The sequence below is a fragment of the Morus notabilis genome, unplaced genomic scaffold (assembly GCF_000414095.1).
Source record: "Morus notabilis unplaced genomic scaffold, ASM41409v2 Scaffold403, whole genome shotgun sequence".
In the NCBI taxonomy this organism is placed as follows: Eukaryota; Viridiplantae; Streptophyta; class Magnoliopsida; order Rosales; family Moraceae; genus Morus; species Morus notabilis.
Genome location: NW_010359824.1, coordinates 169447 through 188460, shown reverse-complemented (window position 1 = coordinate 188460; position 19014 = coordinate 169447). Strand labels below are relative to the sequence as shown.

Genomic DNA, 19014 nt, shown 5'->3' with positions numbered 1-19014 from the left:
CAGTTCGGTACGCACACCTACATCTGCGGGGCCACGCCCAAACAATAAACAGTTCACTATGTTCCAAAAATTACAGACACTGGATGGACTTATTCATTCAAGGACTCCCTCCTAGACAATGATGCCGCTGTGACGAATCTCCAAGTGATTATTTAGCGTGCACCACACGTTTTCTATTCACTTGGTGAACTCCCTTCGATCGACAGAGCTTCCTCCCGAAAGCAATAAATCCCTCTCCCGTAGGACAATCTCAATAACACACAAGGCTCACAAAAACTCACATACATCTCTTTGAATATTTTTTTAGTAATAAGCTCTCAAATTCATAGACTTTTCAGCTGGAGATGTTCTATTAAATCTGTGTTTACACTGATCAACCTTAAGGCCTTTTCTTTTATAGAGCTTCTAAAACTCCCCTTATTTCACGTTAATCACATACGCCCCATAACAAATCTCTTAATCCACCAAGATAGCTTATTTAAATTCTCTCCACGATCTTCTCCAAGTAATATGCATGCTATCTTATCTACACAAATAAATTTGCTTCATTATCTCCTTGATTTTCTCAATGTAACTTCCACCGAGTATTGCATGTAAGGCAAGTCAATAATGTTAAAGTAGATTGAAAACATCCAATTGCTTCCAACCGATTATTGCAGCACAAACATTTATCTTCATATAAATTTCAAACCTCAAATCTCCATGCCATCATCTTCCATTTAAATTCAAACCCATGTCTCTTTATCTCTTTTTAGAATCTTATTTAAATTCAAATAATCCATGCCTTATCTTCGTTTGACCAAAGCCTTATTATTATCTCTCCAAATCTCAATCAATGTCGTATCTGCAACTTTAACTTTAAATCTGACTCGGAATCTTCTTCTGCAATCTGAAATCTTCTTGAACCTATTTTTTGAATTTTTACAATATTGCCAATAAATTACCAACTAATAAAAATACCTAACAATATATTTACCCTGAAACCACTATATTTTCTTCTTTTTATAATTCCATCATACTTTCTTTTTTCATGAATTTACAAACTAAACATATGTTTTCATTCTACAATATTAATTAAATAATACACTAGTTAAAAGTAAAATATATATATACACACACATAATTAGCCCCTAAACGAAAGAAATGAAAACTAAAATGGGGATAGTACTCAACTAAAAACATATCATGCATGTAAAAAAAAAAAAAAAAAAAAGAAGACACACACACACACAAAACTTCTCATATTTGACTAAGATGCATGGTGTGAGAGATTCAACAGTGAGTTTGGCAAAGTAGTTAGTGAAATTTCAAAACTACAGTGAAGCTTCATAATTTCTAAGCTTGCATCATCAAGTTTCTCCTCATTCTGTTTATAAAAGAATAAAGGTATGTTTAACATCGCGAGCTTCAACTAAGAATCATAAATCATAATTGTAATAAAAATAATTGTGCGCCCCACATAAAGAAAAAGGTGACAAGAGAGAATCTCTCATATTAGTTGTGGTCCATGCAACTCATGAGAGAGATAATTATGATCAGAAACAGAGAACACAGGGGCTGTGAGTTGGCTTTGAATTGTGTTAAAAATAGATTGGATGGACCGTAAAGAAACACAAAAATGAAACAGATGATACAAATCCTTGCATATACTAAATCTTCTTAAGATAGCGCCAAGTGGACAGCGTGTATAATTTAAATTTAAAGGGCTTTTTTCACTTTATTTATATATTTATTTTATGTTGGGTTCTCAAATTTTTTAGATTTTAACATTTGGGTCTTCATTTTGAAAAGCTGGAGGCTGTTCGGCAGTATTTTTTTTGAGTTAAAAACTCAAAAAAAAAAAAAAAAAACTCTAGTTATAATTTTATTTAAGTTCATATTTTTTTAAATTTAAACTAAAACTTGAGTTTAAATTTCTCCTTCAACTCGAGTTCAGAAACTTGAACTCAAATTAATGAATATTATTTTTTCTATTCTTAAAAATGCTATAACTTTTTCGTTTTAATTCTGATTGAGATGATTTTTTTTCTATGCGTTAATAACGAAAATACGAATAAAACTCCACCCATATACCCTATTAAAATTTTTCATCAGCATTGAGTTTTTATTAAAATATTATCTAAATACAAATTCAAGTTTTGACTCACTCAAACACAAAGTCAAAAAGATTTTTATCTCAAACTATAACTCAAATTTACACAACTAAACACAAACTCAAATTATAACTTTAACTCAAATTATAACTCAAACTCAATTTAAAATCTACACTCAAATTACATAACTCAAAAAGAATAAAAGAACAGCCCCTCCCCTGGATAACTTGACATCCAGACTCAGAGAGGAGATCTGTTGTCCTAAAAGGCTGTCTCCGTTGCTGTCTCATTCACCAAAGTTGGCCACGTGTCTTAAGAGGTGAACTCCCACTATACCTCACTTGGAGGCCTCGAAAAAAAATTGGTTCAAAGTTGCTGAGAGTAATTTCACCAACAAATCACAACGCACAGGTTGTTATGGTCCTTGAAAAAAGTTTTTTCTTATTTCTTTTTTTAATTTTCATCGTTTTCATAAATCTTATTAAACAACACCATTGAAGAGTGAAGACGACAGAGAACTCAAATTTCCGTCCCCAGCTACAAAAGCGTTATCTGAGAATGGAAATAAAGGAAAATTGAAATTCATCTTACATTTCCAGTAGTATACATGTAAAAAAATATTTAAGTGGAGGACGATTTCTCTCAACTTTCCAACAACATGCAGAACTATAGAGGCTCCGACAAAGAAAAAAAAAAGAAAGAAAGGAAAAACAAAATCATTTTGTGAGAGGAAACAAAAATCATTACAGTAAGTTCTGGGCATTATCATTGACATTTTGAAGAATCTTGCCGCCATTTACAAGAGAGGAAAAGGGTAATAGACTTATTAGTTTTCTTAATAAGGTATTGCCTATGTGTAATTAGGATTTTCTTCTCCAAACTCAGTTCAATAGGATGTCAAGGACAAGGACACGTGGTCAGCTTTGGTGATTGGGAAGACACCCGCTCCGGACACGAATACCGGACCAGAAAACCCGCTCCGTGCGAGCTTACTTTTACAATTTTTATTTTTGCTTCAGCCAAGTCCTTCCAGCTTCCAGCCGTTTGGCTAAGCATAAAGCTGTGCTTAATGGCTGGTAAATGAGCATAATGGAGGCTTAATGGTGATCAATGGAGGTAAACCATTTTGCCATGTTAATAAGCTAAATACCATCAGTTTCATTCATAAAGGTCCGAACCTTGGTGTACAAAGGTGGCCGGATTCATCTTGAGGGAAATGAATGGTTTCTTGGCTGTAATAATGTAAGATTAAGCCCCATAATTGCTTGATTCTGAAACTTTTTTCTCAAGACCCTATATAAAGGGTTCTCCCCATGAAGGAAAGACACATCTTTCAGAAATCTCTCCCCCTCTCTCAGATTCTCTCTTGCTTCCAAAGTTGTGTGTTTTATTTGTCTTGTTTTGTTCCGTTTTGGTGGTAGAGGAAAGATCTAATTCTAGTTCGCCGGACGGTTCTAAAAGTGCATCGAACTACCGTCGTTGTCGTTGTATCCTGGGAGACGGACATCCAACGTAACCTCAAGCACACGCCGGAGGGGACGAATCTGTTTTAAGAAAAACGTGGTCCACGTGCCTCGACTTTTTCCAATTCCATTTTCAAGTTTGGAAGGAAGGTTGAATTAATTTGCATTGTATAATTTCGGTTTTTCATTTCCCTATATTTTGATCTTCTTTGTACTATCCAATTTCGACTAACAGACCCGTCATATCTGCTTTTAGAAATATACAATTTATTAACTAATTTGACCATAAAAAGTATGAAAGAAACAAACTGTAATTAAAGATATAATTGATCACAATTAAAGGGGTTATTCCAATGAGAAAGTTTAGATTGTAGGTCTAACAAATTTATGAGAGAGAGTGGTAAAATTCAAATGGGGAGAAAGTGAAAGATGAATAGAAAGGGAAAATGTAGAAGAATATTGATGGTAAGAGACTATGGTAGACACATGGAGCTAAAAAGAAAGAGAGAGACAAAAAAAAAAAAAGGCAAAGCATTATATAAAGTATCATTTGTAAAATAAAATGGTAGACATATAGAGTTAAAAAAAAAAGGAAAAAGAAGATAAACCACGAAATGATGGAGTTAAAAAGAAAGAAAGAATATTCAAGTGGTCTTTTTTTTTTTTATTATTCAAGTGGTTTTAAGGGGTAAGAGAAAAGACAAAATTTATGATAGAAATTGTTTTTTTATCCTATCAATAAGCACTGCTATTTTAACTGGATTAAAATTTCAAGTTTCAACAAATGAAAGCAGTTATGCTCACATGCTTTAAATTTTTAATGTGTACACTCATAGATTATACCGTTAAAAAGTTAATTCAACAGTTAAAATAATATGACTTACTGACAGGAAAAATACTTGTCCCTATGATAAATGTTGCAGAGAAAATATAGTAGACAAATGGAGAAAGAAAAGTAAAGAGAAAAAAGGGAAAAAAGTTAAAACAAATAGTTAAAAAGAAAAAAAAAAGGAAAAAAGAAAGAGGCAAGCTGCTAGCACCATAACGGTGCATTTGTGACTACCAAAATTAACAGAGACTATTATTTACTCGTTTACATATAATAGTTTAAAACACGTGATTTGCGCATGGGTATTTAGTTTGTTCACCTCTAAAAATATATGATTTTACAAAAATAGATGTACCAAAATACATATTTCTATCAACACGTGTGTTTCAATCGAATATTACATAAACATAAAATTAAATATGCGTACCATTTTAAACTAAGAATGGATTTCGGTTAAGATAGGTCAAATAGAAAATTAATCATGATGTACATATAAGAAAAAAAATGTTTTGAGAGGGCTACAATAAAAAGACGTTTAAGTAAAACAAATATTTTATAGCAGCTAATTTTTTAAAAAATAAAATAAAATGTAACAAAAATAATCATGAGAACAAGGAAAAAATTATTTCAATGTAACGATTAAAAAAATGTATTTATGATACTTCTCAAGAACATATTTTAGAGGATTACAAAAAAAAAAAAATAATTAAGTAGATATAAACATGAAACAAATTATTCCCTTGTAAAAAAATTAGACTATAAATTTTAAATGTAAAATATTTGAGATAACTGCAAAATAAAAAAGCAAATAAAAGTAAAAAACAAAAGAAGCAAAAACAATCACTAAAAAGTAAAACAAAAATAACTTGACCATGACTTTGAATAGTGCATCGTGAGAGAAGCTACATGAAGTTCAATATGCTTTCTTTCTATGTTATAGAGATATAGATTAGGATGAGGATATATATATATATATATATATATTGTCACGTTCTTACTTTAAAAGAAACATTTAGGTCGTCTGTTCTCATCTTAAAAATAAGACATATTGCAGAAAAAGCGCAGAATAAAAATACAAACTGTATCCTAATATTTCTCATGATTTTCAATGTTCAATATATTATAATTTCTCTTCCTAATTTAAGTCAAATTATCTATCGTGCATGTATTAAAGCTCTCTACGTGATATAAAGACATAATATTGACACAGAAAAAACAGTTGTTAAGCGGTGTATATATTTTAGTACTAATCACAATGTTAGTACTTCCATTCATTCCCACGGGAATGAAACCTCACCGCTCCCGCCAAATGAGTCCCATGGAACTCAAACATCACTGTATTTCGGTGAAAAGCCTACTCCATTGACCAATAAAAACAGTCCTTGTTCGAAACTCTCTTTAGTTTTTGGTACCAAATAAATAGAAGATAAAATTAATCCGAGTTTTTTTTTTTTTTCTTTTTTTGCAATAATCCTGGCTTTCAATCTCTCTCTCTCTCTCTCTACATATATACATATATATATATATATATGTGTGTGTGTACTGTCAAATATTCTAAATAAAGATTCAACCTTGGACATGAATAGAGTTAGGCTAAAAGTACTTGAAATCTTAAAAAATAAATAAATAAATATATAAATAAATAAAATTCTAATGAAATACCCAACCTAAAACAGTACTAGAGGACCTCCATCATGTTTGACCAATCAAAGGGGTATGTTGCCTTGATTTTTCAAAACTTATCAAGAGCTAATTGACGTAAAATTTGTACAGAAGGTACCAAATGCAATTCTTGACATCTATTTTTCACTTGTTTTGTTAAGGGAATCCGGCTCATTATCAGCAACAAAAGTACTATATAGGTTTTGTTTTCCTATGAATTAAACGGTAGAATATGCTTGTGCAGTTTTATATTTTATGTTGGATTAATTTTGCTTGTCTTCCTAAATTAAAGTATGAGGACCTAATATCTTACTTGGCCTTCGAATTTGTTTTGATTTGTATCAGTTCATGGGTCTTAAATGTTACAAAATATTTCAACCACACCCTCCACCTGTTTCTCTCTCCAAGTAAAGCTAATGTTACAAATTTCAAAAGTTCAATAACAAACCCTAGTTCTAGGAGGATTGATGAAACTGTGTTGGTTTATAAAAGAAAAACCATATTGCCAAACTGCTGGCGCGTAATTAGGAAGAAAGTCAAAGTTGCCGCTTAAGTTGACTCTCAGATTCCTAATGAGGATATATTGATATATATATATATATATATATATATATTTAAAGGAAGTATATACATTGATATTTGTTTCATCAAAAAAGTATATATCGATATTTAAGTGCTAACAGAATATATTTTCATGTCCTGACACCTGTGTTTTTGTTATACAAACTGAAACTATTCGAGAATGGGATTACAACAGCTTAGAGCCAGCAGCCCCCCGGCCCGATGTATGGCCCCAGTATATATTTTTATAACTATATAGTTTTTCCCACCCTTTTCTAATTTAGCCCCAGTAAATTTATATAGATTAAATATAGCCCTTTAAATCAAGTTTACCGCATTATATATTTTTAAAAATTTATAATTTTCTCCCTAGTTTTCTTAATTTCTTGCCTTATTTTATGTAACTTCAAATTTTATGCAAAATTTTTAAAAAATTTTATTAGCACTCTTAGTTTTTACTTCTAATTACACCTTATTATTTCTTTTTCTTTCTTTTTCAAATATGTAGTACCCAATTAAAGAAAAATATCATATATAATAATACTAAAATTAATAATTAAAGAAACAAACAAATATTAAAAAGAAATATGAGATTTTCAATATTTATTACCCTATGAATTTAGTTTTAATTTTTTTATTAACTGAGGCCTCCTTAACAAGTTTTATGGTAATGTCCCTGATAACAAGTCAATATGTACTCCACAAGTTCCAGGAAAAATAAATAAATAAATAAATACACACATACACGCGCTAATTACAGCAAACAGCTAGCCTTACGCGTAAATTATTACTATAAAAAGAAACCACTTCGCGTTCTTACTTTTACTCCCTCTTTTTTCCTCAATTTTTTGTCATCCTCAGGCTCAAAGTGTATAGAACATTCTCTGCATATATGTGTGTGTGTGTGTGTGTATAGTTGACTTGACGTGCCGAATCTGGTCCTGATAATAGTAAAATGCAATACAGCTAGACTTGATCATTCCTATAAATAACACATGAAACCTAATAGAACCTCAACCAATTGGCACTCATAAGGCATAACCTTAGCTCAAACCTGCTTCTCCGTATCTTTCTTCTCTATTATACGCCTTAGAGATGGCTTTCTTCTATTATTTCTTGTGGTCATCTAGCAACTTAAGAACCTTCTTGTTCTTGTTTTCGCTTCTTACCGCAGTCGCCTCCGCCCAACTATCCTCAAATTTCTATAGTTCTTCATGTCCTAATGCCCTTTCCATCGTCAAGTCGGCAGTAAAGACTGCCGTTTCTAACGAGGCTCGTATGGGAGCGTCCTTGCTTCGTCTTCATTTTCATGACTGCTTTGTTAATGCAAGTCGTTTCCTCCCTAGCTTCTTTTATTTATATATTTTTTTCATGTCCTTGCTGATTTGTGTTATTTATTTAGTACTAATTAATAATATCTAGACGTCTAAGATTAGATTAACTATATATATATTTATTTAATGAACTAAAGAGAGTGATCAAATTACTTAAAGTATATGAAAGATTATTGAGGAATGGTAACTACTAAATTAAATTACTGAATTTCTTGTTTTTACTTTTGAATCTATCAAGAGTACACAATATGAGAACATAAAACCTCACGACGTAAAAACTTACTAATTTCCGTTGAATATTTCATTGGTGTCTGCAAACTATTCAAATAAAATAAAATATCAAGCTTATAATAAAAAAGTTCGAGAACAGGGCAGTTGGTGGAAAACTAACTTTATCTTTACGTACTTCTTACACAAAATTATTGGTTGCCTTGGATATAACTTTTTGACTTATGGGACGAATCTGCGCATGCATGAAAAATAAGACACGGTCCTTTCAGAAAATGCCAAATAGTATTGATGGACATCAATATCATGGCCATACTATTTTTTGTATCCCAAAATAATTGTCAACATATAAAGAACACTTGATTGGGGAAATTTTCATAAACTAGTTTGACTAACAATATCAATTATACGTTAATTTGGTGACTAATTGCGTACAACAGGGATGTGATGCTTCGATACTGTTGGACGACACATCAACTTTCACAGGAGAGAAAAACGCAGGACCTAATGCAAATTCAGTGAGGGGATTTGATGTTGTCGACACCATCAAGACGCAGTTAGAGAGCGCCTGCGCCGGTGTTGTGTCTTGTGCTGACATCTTGGCCGTTGCTGCTAGGGACTCTGTTGTTCTGGTGAGTAAAACTGAAACTCCTAACCTTCCTTTATAATTTTGAGACTGATGATAAAACACCATCATTTATGAAAATAGAAAGTCGGACTCAAACATTAGAAAAATGTTTCAAAAACAAATGGTCCTAAACACCAAAATAAATAAAGAGTAGATCTTGTATTGTGAGACTCACTTTTATTAATGTGTGGTTCTGAATATTATTGTGCCTTAAACATTATTATGAGACATAAACAGGACACCTTTTAAATTTCTAAAGGTTGGACTAATTTTTATTATAATTTGTGGTTGAGTCAGAAATAGTTTTTAGTTAGGACATATAAAATAAAAGTTTCATAGAATTTTTTATTAAAAAGAAACATAATTATAGCAAAGTGGGGGTGTGTGTCGCACTTTAAAAATGTGGCTTTGCCACTTGCTAATTCTCAAGATTACGTAAAACGACACGTGATCATTCAAATATGTTATATTGTTGACGCATTTGTTTACAATATTTTGATCATTATATCAAAGTGGTGCTAAGCACTATGGTATTATATTTGGCCTTCCTTTTTTACCTTCTAATACGTAATTTTGTCTCGTTGATCAATAATATCTCAAGGTCATATTTTTGGATTTTACTTTTACTTTTCAGTTGGGTGGACCCAGCTGGACTGTGCAATTGGGCAGAAGAGACGCAACCACTGCAAGTCAAAGTGCTGCCGGTTCCAACATCCCAGCTCCAACGACGAATCTTAGCGGCCTCATTACTGCTTTCTCAAACAAAGGTTTCACTACTAAAGAATTGGTGGCTCTCTCAGGTTTGTGGAATTTAACGACATAAATTAAAGGAAAAAAGAAGAAGAATAAATTATGCCCCTTTTTAAACTGGCAATTAACAAATATATTTTTCTCCAAACTCAATTTAAGACGATTGATATAATTGAATAATACTAGCGATCTCCACTGATGGGACGACCTAAACTCCTATTGGGTAGTTTTATTGACTCAAAGTGTGACACCAAGAATTTCTTTTCAGGTGGTCACACAATAGGCCAAGCAAAGTGCTCGAGTTTCCGTGCCCGGCTTTACAATGAAAACAACATAGAGGCCTCCTTTGCGACATCAACCAAATCAAAGTGCCCGAACTCTGGCAGCGACAACAACCTCTCACCGCTCGACGTGACAAGCCCAACGACTTTCGACAACGCATACTTCAAGAACGTAGTGAGCCTAAAGGGGCTGCTTCACTCCGACCAACAGCTCTTCAACAACGGCTCCACGGACTCTCAGGTCAGAGCTTACAGCACCAATCCAACAAGCTTCAGAACCGATTTTGCCAACGCAATGATCAAGATGGGAAATCTCAGTCCTCTCACTGGGACAAGTGGTCAGATTAGGACCAATTGTAGGAAGGTCAATTGATCATGTAAAAGAACATCGTTTTGGTGTTTGGAGTGTGTACTACTTTCGAGTTTGGTTTTGGTTACTTTGTGGCATTGGCAAGTTGTAAGAATAAGAGTTTTAAGTTTTAGTTTCCTCTTTAAGCTTTTAATTGGATAAACAGGCTTTTGTCGTTAATTATTCTAGGCTTGATTTGTGCTTTGTCTTGCAATGATATGTAAACTGTCGCGTTGTTTCCCATAATTAGCAATTCGATAGTTGAACATGTGCATCTCAAATTTTCTCTCCCATTTCAAAATATATATATATATATATATAAATATTTATCAAAAGTTTCTATTGAAGGGAGCAAACAATATATATGACACTTCTGTGTAATCTAACCAAGAAATTACACGTCCTATGTTTTGAGTTGTTGGTTTTGTTTAACTTGCTATAGTATGCGGTTAGTTGCTGGTACGATTAAATTGATCGTCTCATTTACACCACTAGTGAGATGGATGGGATTATATAGGCCTTTGCATATTTGAGTTTTAAATTTGAGTTAATATTTGATTTTATTTAAGAGCTTTTCACTATAACAGAAAAAGTTAGATGTGACTTTTTAAGAGAATTTTTAACTTTAATAAAATTGAAATTAAAAACTCGAATTGAAGAAATGAACGGGACCATAGTGTCTTCGAATGATGTACCGCATATGATGCGACCTTAGTTAAATTAAGGGCAAGACAGCCGGGCCTTGAAGAAGAAGTTCATACGTACGCTGAAATTCATAGCATTGCTCGAACAATAAAAAAGGTGGCAAAACAGATACAAGAACACGAAACATGGCAATATCAATCTTCTAACATGATGAGGGTAACAACAAACAAATCGACTATGCACAACTGACAGCAACATATACAATATTAGTCCTGCTGACCTTTAAATTCATCTACTATTATAACCTGAAAGACATATCAACAAAAGTAGCATTCATATATGGAATCCCAAAACAACAATTCAATAAAGAAGAAAGTACAAAAGGGATATTTCTTCTGGTCACTGGCTTTTCTTTCAACACTTTGTTAATTTAAAATCTACTACCTGTTAAGCAAATTATGAAATACAAAAATGAACAGATTACTGAAAATAATAGAATTATATTAATATGAAAATTGCAGAAATTGAGATTACAAACGAAACTAAGATGCAACGACGATATTAAAAATACAATAATAATAATGAATGAAACAATAGAAATAAATCAAATGTTTAAACTAAAAAAACACCAAGGCTTATGTGTCATACAGTTTTCTTAAATCATATTCGCCCCCTTCACCGTAGGTGCATGAGGATAGGTAGGCATCTACCTCCAAGATACAACGGTTTACTGTAGCAAAGCCCCACAACAATGCTACCCTAGAAAACTGAAAACTTGCCAGAACTCCTCTGCCCTTCATTCATTCCCGAACTCCTCGAGTTCATTTATTCATTCATTCATTCATTCCCGAACTCTCGAGTTTGATACTGGAACCCTATGGAAAAAACAAGCCAAAGATGTCAAATCTGTCAAATAAATCTAACAGAAAAAACAAGTCAAACTGATCATCCATCCATTCATTCATTCATTCCCGAACTCTCACGTTTCATTCATTTATTCATTCATTCCTGAACTCTCGAGTTTGATACTGGAGCCCTGTGGAAAAAACAAGCCAAAGATGTCAAGTCTGTCATTCATTTATTCATTCATTCCCGAACTCTTGAGTTTGATACTGGAACCCTGTAGAAAAAACAAGCCAAAGATGTCAAGTCTGTCATTCATTTATTCATTCATTCCCGAACTCTTGAGTTTGATACTGGAACCCTGTAGAAAAAACAAGCCAAAGATGTCAAGTCTGTCATTCATTTATTCATTCATTCCCGAACTCTTGAGTTTGATACTGGAACCCTGTAGAAAAAACAAGCCAAAGATGTCAAGTCTGTCATTCATTTATTCATTCATTCCCGAACTCTTGAGTTTGATACTGGAACCCTGTAGAAAAAACAAGCCAAAGATGTCAAGTCTGTCATTCATTTATTCATTCATTCCCGAACTCTTGAGTTTGATACTGGAACCCTGTAGAAAAAACAAGCCAAAGATGTCAAGTCTGTCATTCATTTATTCATTCATTCCCGAACTCTTGAGTTTGATACTGGAACCCTGTAGAAAAAACAAGCCAAAGATGTCAAATCTGTCAAATAAATCTAACAGAAAAAACAAGTCAAACTGCTCATCCATCCATTCATTCATTCATTCATTCCCGAACTCTCGAGTTTCATTCATTTATACATTCATTCCCGAACTCTCGAGTTTGATACAGGAGCCATGTGGAAAAAACAAGCCAAAGATGTCAAGTCTGTCAAATAAATCTAACAGAAAAAACAACCCACACTGATCATTCATTCATTCATTCATTCATTTCATTCATTCATTCATTCATTCATTTCATTCACTCATTTATTCCCGAACTATAGAGTTTGATACTGGAGCCCTCCGCCATTCATTCATTCCCGAACTCCTCAAGTTCATTCATTCATTCATTCCCGAACTCTTGAGTTTGATACTGGAACCCTGTGGAAAAAAAGAAGCCAAAGATGTCAAATCTGTCAAATAAATCTAACAGAAAAAACAAGTCAAACTGATCATCCATCCATTCATTCATTCATTAATTCATTCATTCATTCCCGAACTCTCGAGTTTCATTCATTTATACATTCATTCCCGAACTCTCGAGTTTGAGACAGGAGCCATGTGGAAAAAACAAGCCAAAGATGTCAAGTCTATCAAATAAATCTAACAGAAAAAACAACCCACACTAATCATTCATTCATTCATTCATTTCATTCATTCATTCATTCCCGAACTATCGAGTTTGATACTGGAGCCCTCCGCCATTCATTCATTCCCGAACTCCTCAAGTTCATTCATTCATTCATTCCCAAACTCTAGAGTTTGATACTAGACCCCTGTGGAAAAAACAAGCCAAAGATGTCAAGTCTGTCAAATAAATCTAACAGAAAAAACAAGTCAAACTGATCATCCATCCATTCATTCATTCATTAATTCATTCATTCATTCCCGAACTCTCGAGTTTGATACAGGAGCCATGTGGAAAAAACAAGCCAAAGACGTCAAGTCTGTCAAATAAATCTAACAGAAAAAACAACGCACACTGATCATTCATTCATTCATTCATTCACTCATTCATTCATGCATTTCATTCATTCATTCATTCCCGAACTATCGAGTTTGATACTGGAGCCCTCCGCCATTCATTCATTCCCGAACTCCTCAAGTTCATTCATTCATTCATTCCCAAACTCTAGAGTTTGATACTAGACCCCTGTGGAAAAAACAAGCCAAAGATGTCAAGTCTGTCAAATAAATCTAACAGAAAAAACAACGCACACTGATCATTCATTCATTCATTCATTCACTCATTCATTCATTCATTTCATTCATTCATTCATTCCCGAACTATCGAGTTTGATACTGGAGCCCTCCGCCATTCATTCATTCCCGAACTCCTCAAGTTCATTCATTCATTCATTCCCAAACTCTAGAGTTTGATACTAGAACCCTGTGGAAAAAACAAGCCAAAGATGTCAATTCTGTCAAATAAATCTAACAGAAAAAATAAGTCAAACTGATCATCCATCCATTCATTCATTCATTCATTCATTCATTCCCGAACTCTCGAGTTTCATTCATTTATTCATTCATTCCCAAACTCTCGAGTTTGATACTGGAGCCCTGTGGAAAAAACAAGCCAAAGATGTCAAGTCTGTCAAATAAATCCAACAGAAAAAGCAAGCCAAACTGATCATTCATTCATTCATTCATCCATTCATTCCCGAACTCTCGAGTTTGATACTGAAGCCATCAGCCATTCATTCATTCCAAAACTCCTCGAGTTCATTCATTCATTCATTCATTTACTCATTCCCGAACTCTCGAGTTTGATACTGGAGCCCTGCGGAAAAAAGAAGCCACGGATGTTAAGTCTGTCAAATAAATCTAACAGATAGAATTCATTCATTCTCGAACTCCTCTTGTTCATTCATTCATTCATTCCCGAACGCTCGAGTTTGATACTGGAGCCCAGTAGAAAAAACAAGCCAAAGATGTCAAGTCTGTCAAATACATGTAACAGAAAAAACAAGTTGAACTGATCGTTCATTCATTCATTAATTTATTCATCCATTCATTCATTCCCGAACTCTTGAGTTTGGTACTAGAGCCCTCTACCATTCATACATTCCTGAACTCCTCGAGTTCATTCATTCATTTATTCATTCCCGAACTCTCGAGTTTGATACTAGAGACCTGTGGAAAAAACAAGCCAAAGATGTCAAGTTTGTCAAATAAATCTAACAAAAAAAAACGAACCAAACTGATCATTCATTCATTCATTCATTCATTTCATTCATTCATTCCCGAACTATTGAGATTGATACTGGAGCCCTCTGCCCTTCATTCATTCCCGAACTCCTCGAGTTCATTCATTCATTCATTCATTCCCGAACTCTCGAGTTTGATACTGGAACCCTATGGAAAAAAATAAGCCAAAGATGTCAAATCTGTCAAATAAATCTAACAAAAAAAACAAGTCAAACTGATCATCCATCCATTCATTCATTCATTCCCGAACTCTTGAGTTTCATTCATTTATTCATTCATTCCCGAACTCTCGAGTTTGATACTGGAGCCCTGTGGAAAAAACAAGCCAAAGATGTCAAGTCTATCAAATAAATCCAACAGAAAAAACAAGCCAAACTGATCATTCTTTCATTCATTCATTTCATTCATTCATTCCCGAACTCTCAAGTTTGATACTGGAGCCCTCTGCCATTCATTCATTCCCGAACTCTCGAGTCTGACACTGGAGCCCTGTGGAAAAAACAAGCCAAAGATGTCAAGTCTGTCAAATAAATCAAACAGGGAAAGCTAGCTAAACTGATCATTCATTCATTCATTCTATGGAAAAAACAAGCAAAAGATATCAAGTCTGTCAAATAAATCAAACAGGAAAAACAAGCCAAACTAATCATTCATTCATTCATTCATTCATTCCCGAACTCTCGAGTTTGATACTGGAGCCCTGTGGAAAAAACAAGCCAAAGATGTCAAGTCTGTCAAATAAATCTAACAGAAAAAACAAGCCAAACTGATCATCCATTCATTTATTCATTCATTCATTCATTCATTCCTGAACTCTCGAGTTTCATTCATTCATTCATTCATTTCCAAACTCTCGAGTTTGATACTGGAGCCCTGTGGAAAGAACAAGCCAAAGATGTCAAGTCTTTCAAATAAATCTAACAGAAAAAACAAGCCAAACTGATCATTCATTCATTCATTCATTCATTCCCAAACACTCGAGTTTGATACTAGAGCCCTATGCTATTCATTCATTCCCGAACTCCTCGAGTTCATTCATTCATTCATTCGTCATGTATTCTCTGTCAGTTGATACAAGCGAATTGTATATTACCCACTTGGGATTAACTCTGGAACACAGAAAAAGAATCGACCCAGATCAATCATTTCTTCACAAAACCAAGAAATAACTAAAAGGTTGTAACTTCTCCGAGAAATAAATTCTCTCTGTACTAACTTGAACAACACGGATGAAGGGTGAATGTAGACTTCTTGCCTCTTATGGTCTTGTACTTCCCACTGTGGCTGTATGCCTTTAGAGAAGTTGATGGGCATAAATTATTCAGCGCGTTAGCTAAAGAAAAAGGGAGAAAAGGAAAGGAAAGAAGATGATAAAAGTCGATGCTTAAAAAATAAAAAAATAAAAATCAACGGTTAGATCATGTTTACGCAACTACAGATTATGACAGAATCACTCACTTCTAAATGACACGCATTTGCAAAAAACCCAGCAGTAATTGCCTTTCTCACTGCCTGCAAGAGTTAATGAGTAGCTAAACAGTGAGCATTTCATTTGCTGTAAGATGTAGCAAATGATAAATACGCAACACGGGTCATGATATGAACTATTAGAGAGAGATATATATATATATACAAAATATGAACATCCTACAGGAAAATTGTATCAGAGAATAATCAGCATTATCTGTTTTGCAGTAATATGTTTAGCTAAGATTAATTATCTTATAAACAGAGCACCTGCACAGCTACTTAAACTGGGCCGTCATGTCCCCTTGACCTAGTTTATGTAAATAGTGAATGTGCGGTAAAACTTACCAGCATATCTCCTTCACAGGATTTTAAGGAATTGCCCATTCTCTGTGATGTTCTTCTGAGTTGATCTCAAATTTCAATTACTTTTTTCTGCAAGGCGCAAGCCAATCAAAGATGACAAAGTTAAAGAAGGGGGAGCAAGAGGATGGAAAGGAAGAAAATATACACACAAACTCCAATAAAATGCACAAGATGCAAGCATCTTAAAAGAAGCTTACAGACCAACTTTTCATTTTTCATGACAGAATGAAGAAAGAGCAGAATGAAAACGTGTTAAAGATTCCCAAGATAGAAGCGCACCATGGCATGATAGTTCACAAAGTTCTTATGACACCACTGTGAAGATTTACCAGACTGGAAAAATCCTTTATAAACATTCAAGAAGGTCACATGGTCCCCCTGCTCGCCATAACAAAAAAGTTTAAAAGTCAACCAAACTGATGCAGAAGCATTTCAATAGTTGTTTATGTCCTATAGTCATTTGGCATTTTGAATATAGTTGTGTCGTTTTGGTGTATTTATATTTGTTGCTATGTGGCTGTAATGTCATTTTGACTTATTAGATGTACTAAACTACATGTCGCTTTGGGTGTTTGGTTATTTTCCCTAATGCCTTAAAAGGCGAGGTCTGTAGGAAGATTAGCAGTTTTTGATCATCTGAGTAGAAATTAGAGAGATCTTTCTCTTGTTCCTTTGTTTTAGGTGGATTTGGAACCTCAATTCCTTGCTCCGTCCGGGTTAGGCCGATAAAATCTATCCCCAAAAGGCTTTCTACTTCACAAACTAACAGGTATAAGAACAAGAGTATTACTTATCCACCCTGGAAAAAAAGTAAAAATAATCTGTTAGAATCCTGGTTGAGTCCCACATTGTTAAAGTATGGGATTAGCATGTGGGTTTATAACAACTTAGGCACCCTCTCCCTACAAGCTAGCTTTTGGGGATGAGTTCTACCCAAGGGTTATAACAATTGATAACAGAGCATGCCCCTCCTCAGGCCCATGTTGCGGAAGGGGCGACCTGGAAAGGCCAGAGTGGGCCATCCAAAGTGGGCCGCCGTGGACGTCGGTGTCGGAAGCGTGGTGGTATGTTAGGATCTTGGTTGAGTCCCACATTGCTAAAATATGGGCTTAGCATGTGGGTTTATAACCACTTAGGCACCCTCTCCCTACAAGCTAGCTTTTGGGGATGAGTTCTACCCAAGGGTTATAACGCAATCATATGGAAAAAAAAAAAAATAGTACCTCAGCAGCAGCAAATCTCAACTTTGCCTCATCCAGTTCCTTTTGAGCTCCCTTTCCAGAAACCCAAATAGACTGCAGAATATCACCATACTTGTTAACAGTGTCCAAGGGAACATTACGGTTATATTTTATTTGATGCTCATATATTTGTACCATATTCTACTCGTTTGCTATACTTCTTTTTCCTTGTTCATGTAGCAGGTTTTTTTCCGTTGGAAAATAAACCTAAGAATTAATTGAACAAGGACTTACTTGAATGGAGAGAATGGCAGCGATAGTTATTATCTCCTCTGAGCATCCAAGTTGACTTGAGGACAAGATAATTTTTGAAATCATAGGATCCTAAAAATATTGCAATCAAATACGAGTAAAATTATAGAATCATAATGTAGAACCATAGAGAGATAAAATCAAATTCTTAAGACTTATAGAACAGGGATAACAACACCGACTTGGGGCATAGAAACGGCTTAAAAATATGTAAAGGGAATAAAGTTTAACATACTAATGGAATCTTTGCAACTTGGAATCCAGCCGGAGAAGTAAGTTTGGCATCATCGTCCAAAACTCCAAGTGAATAAAGTATTTCAAGTGCCCGAACCATGGCTTCAGGTGATGGAGATGCTGGCCAATCAAAGCCCAAGATATTATCTATTCCCAAGGCTTTTAACTGAGAAGTGGAAGAGCAAGATCAAAGTCAATATACCATTAGAGTATGATTTTCCAAAAGTGACAATGCATTGTGGAGTAAAAAATGTGTAGTAAGGACACGTTATACTATTTGAAAGAAGGAACTCTAGTCAATTTATAGTCTCTAACAAAACTCCAACTCCTAACTTAAAACAACAATAAAGTCAATTTTGCAGGTAAAGCAATCTTTCATACAACATGTTCACTTGCAAATGATGATTAGCACCATGAAATGAGAAAATACATCTGGGATGTAACTTTTTTAAGAAGCTAGTACTCTTTCAGATATGATAGTTCTGCATACAATCAATCAGTTTCACACCATTACGACATAATGGCATACCTGAATGACGCAGGAAACAAGATTAGATCGTTGGATCACTGGAATCCCCTCTGTGGCCATTTCATTGATAAAATACTCTTCTGCGTATAGCCTTGTTGCACCCACAAACAAATATTTCAAGGTCAAGCCATAATTTCTAGAATATGCTTTGAAAGAGAGAAGCATGGATTTACATGTAAATGTAAATCACCTAACTTGATAAGTATCAGGGTTTTAGGTACAAGTAAATTATATAACTAAAAAATAGATACTAATCAGAAGGTTTTAGTGGGTCAAAAATTCTACATCTAAATATAAAAGGGAAAGTGCATTGGGAATAGC

The 19014-nt window shown here is 34.2% G+C and overlaps 1 protein-coding gene and 1 long non-coding RNA gene across 2 annotated transcripts; one reads left to right on the top strand and one right to left on the bottom strand.

Moving 5' to 3' along the window:
- The first annotated feature begins 7455 nt into the window (after window positions 1-7455).
- LOC21397142 (cationic peroxidase 1) lies at window positions 7456-10446 on the top strand. The gene is made up of 4 exons (XM_024163767.1): window positions 7456-7934; window positions 8611-8802; window positions 9433-9598; window positions 9817-10446. The coding sequence occupies exons 1-4, from the start codon at window positions 7704-7706 to the stop codon at window positions 10200-10202; spliced, it is 975 nt and encodes a 324-aa protein (XP_024019535.1). The 5' UTR covers window positions 7456-7703; the 3' UTR covers window positions 10203-10446.
- A 5412-nt stretch (window positions 10447-15858) lies between these two features.
- On the bottom strand, window positions 15859-16447 carry LOC112091047. Its single transcript, XR_002901977.1, has 3 exons — window positions 16420-16447; window positions 16063-16116; window positions 15859-15896 (listed from the first exon to the last, which is right to left on the bottom strand). It is a non-coding gene; the product is annotated as an uncharacterized LOC112091047 (long non-coding RNA).
- Between the last annotated feature and the right edge of the window lie 2567 nt (window positions 16448-19014).

Bases quoted from the DNA above. Each gene is read 5' to 3' on its own strand.
- LOC21397142 (XM_024163767.1), top strand. From the start codon at position 7,704: ATGGCTTTCTTCTATTATTTCTTGTGGTCATCTAGCAACTTAAGAACC. The intron at 7,935-8,610 runs GCAAGTCGTTTC...TGCGTACAACAG, and splicing joins TTCATGACTGCTTTGTTAAT to GGATGTGATGCTTCGATACT. The intron at 8,803-9,432 runs GTGAGTAAAACT...TTTACTTTTCAG, and splicing joins CTAGGGACTCTGTTGTTCTG to TTGGGTGGACCCAGCTGGAC.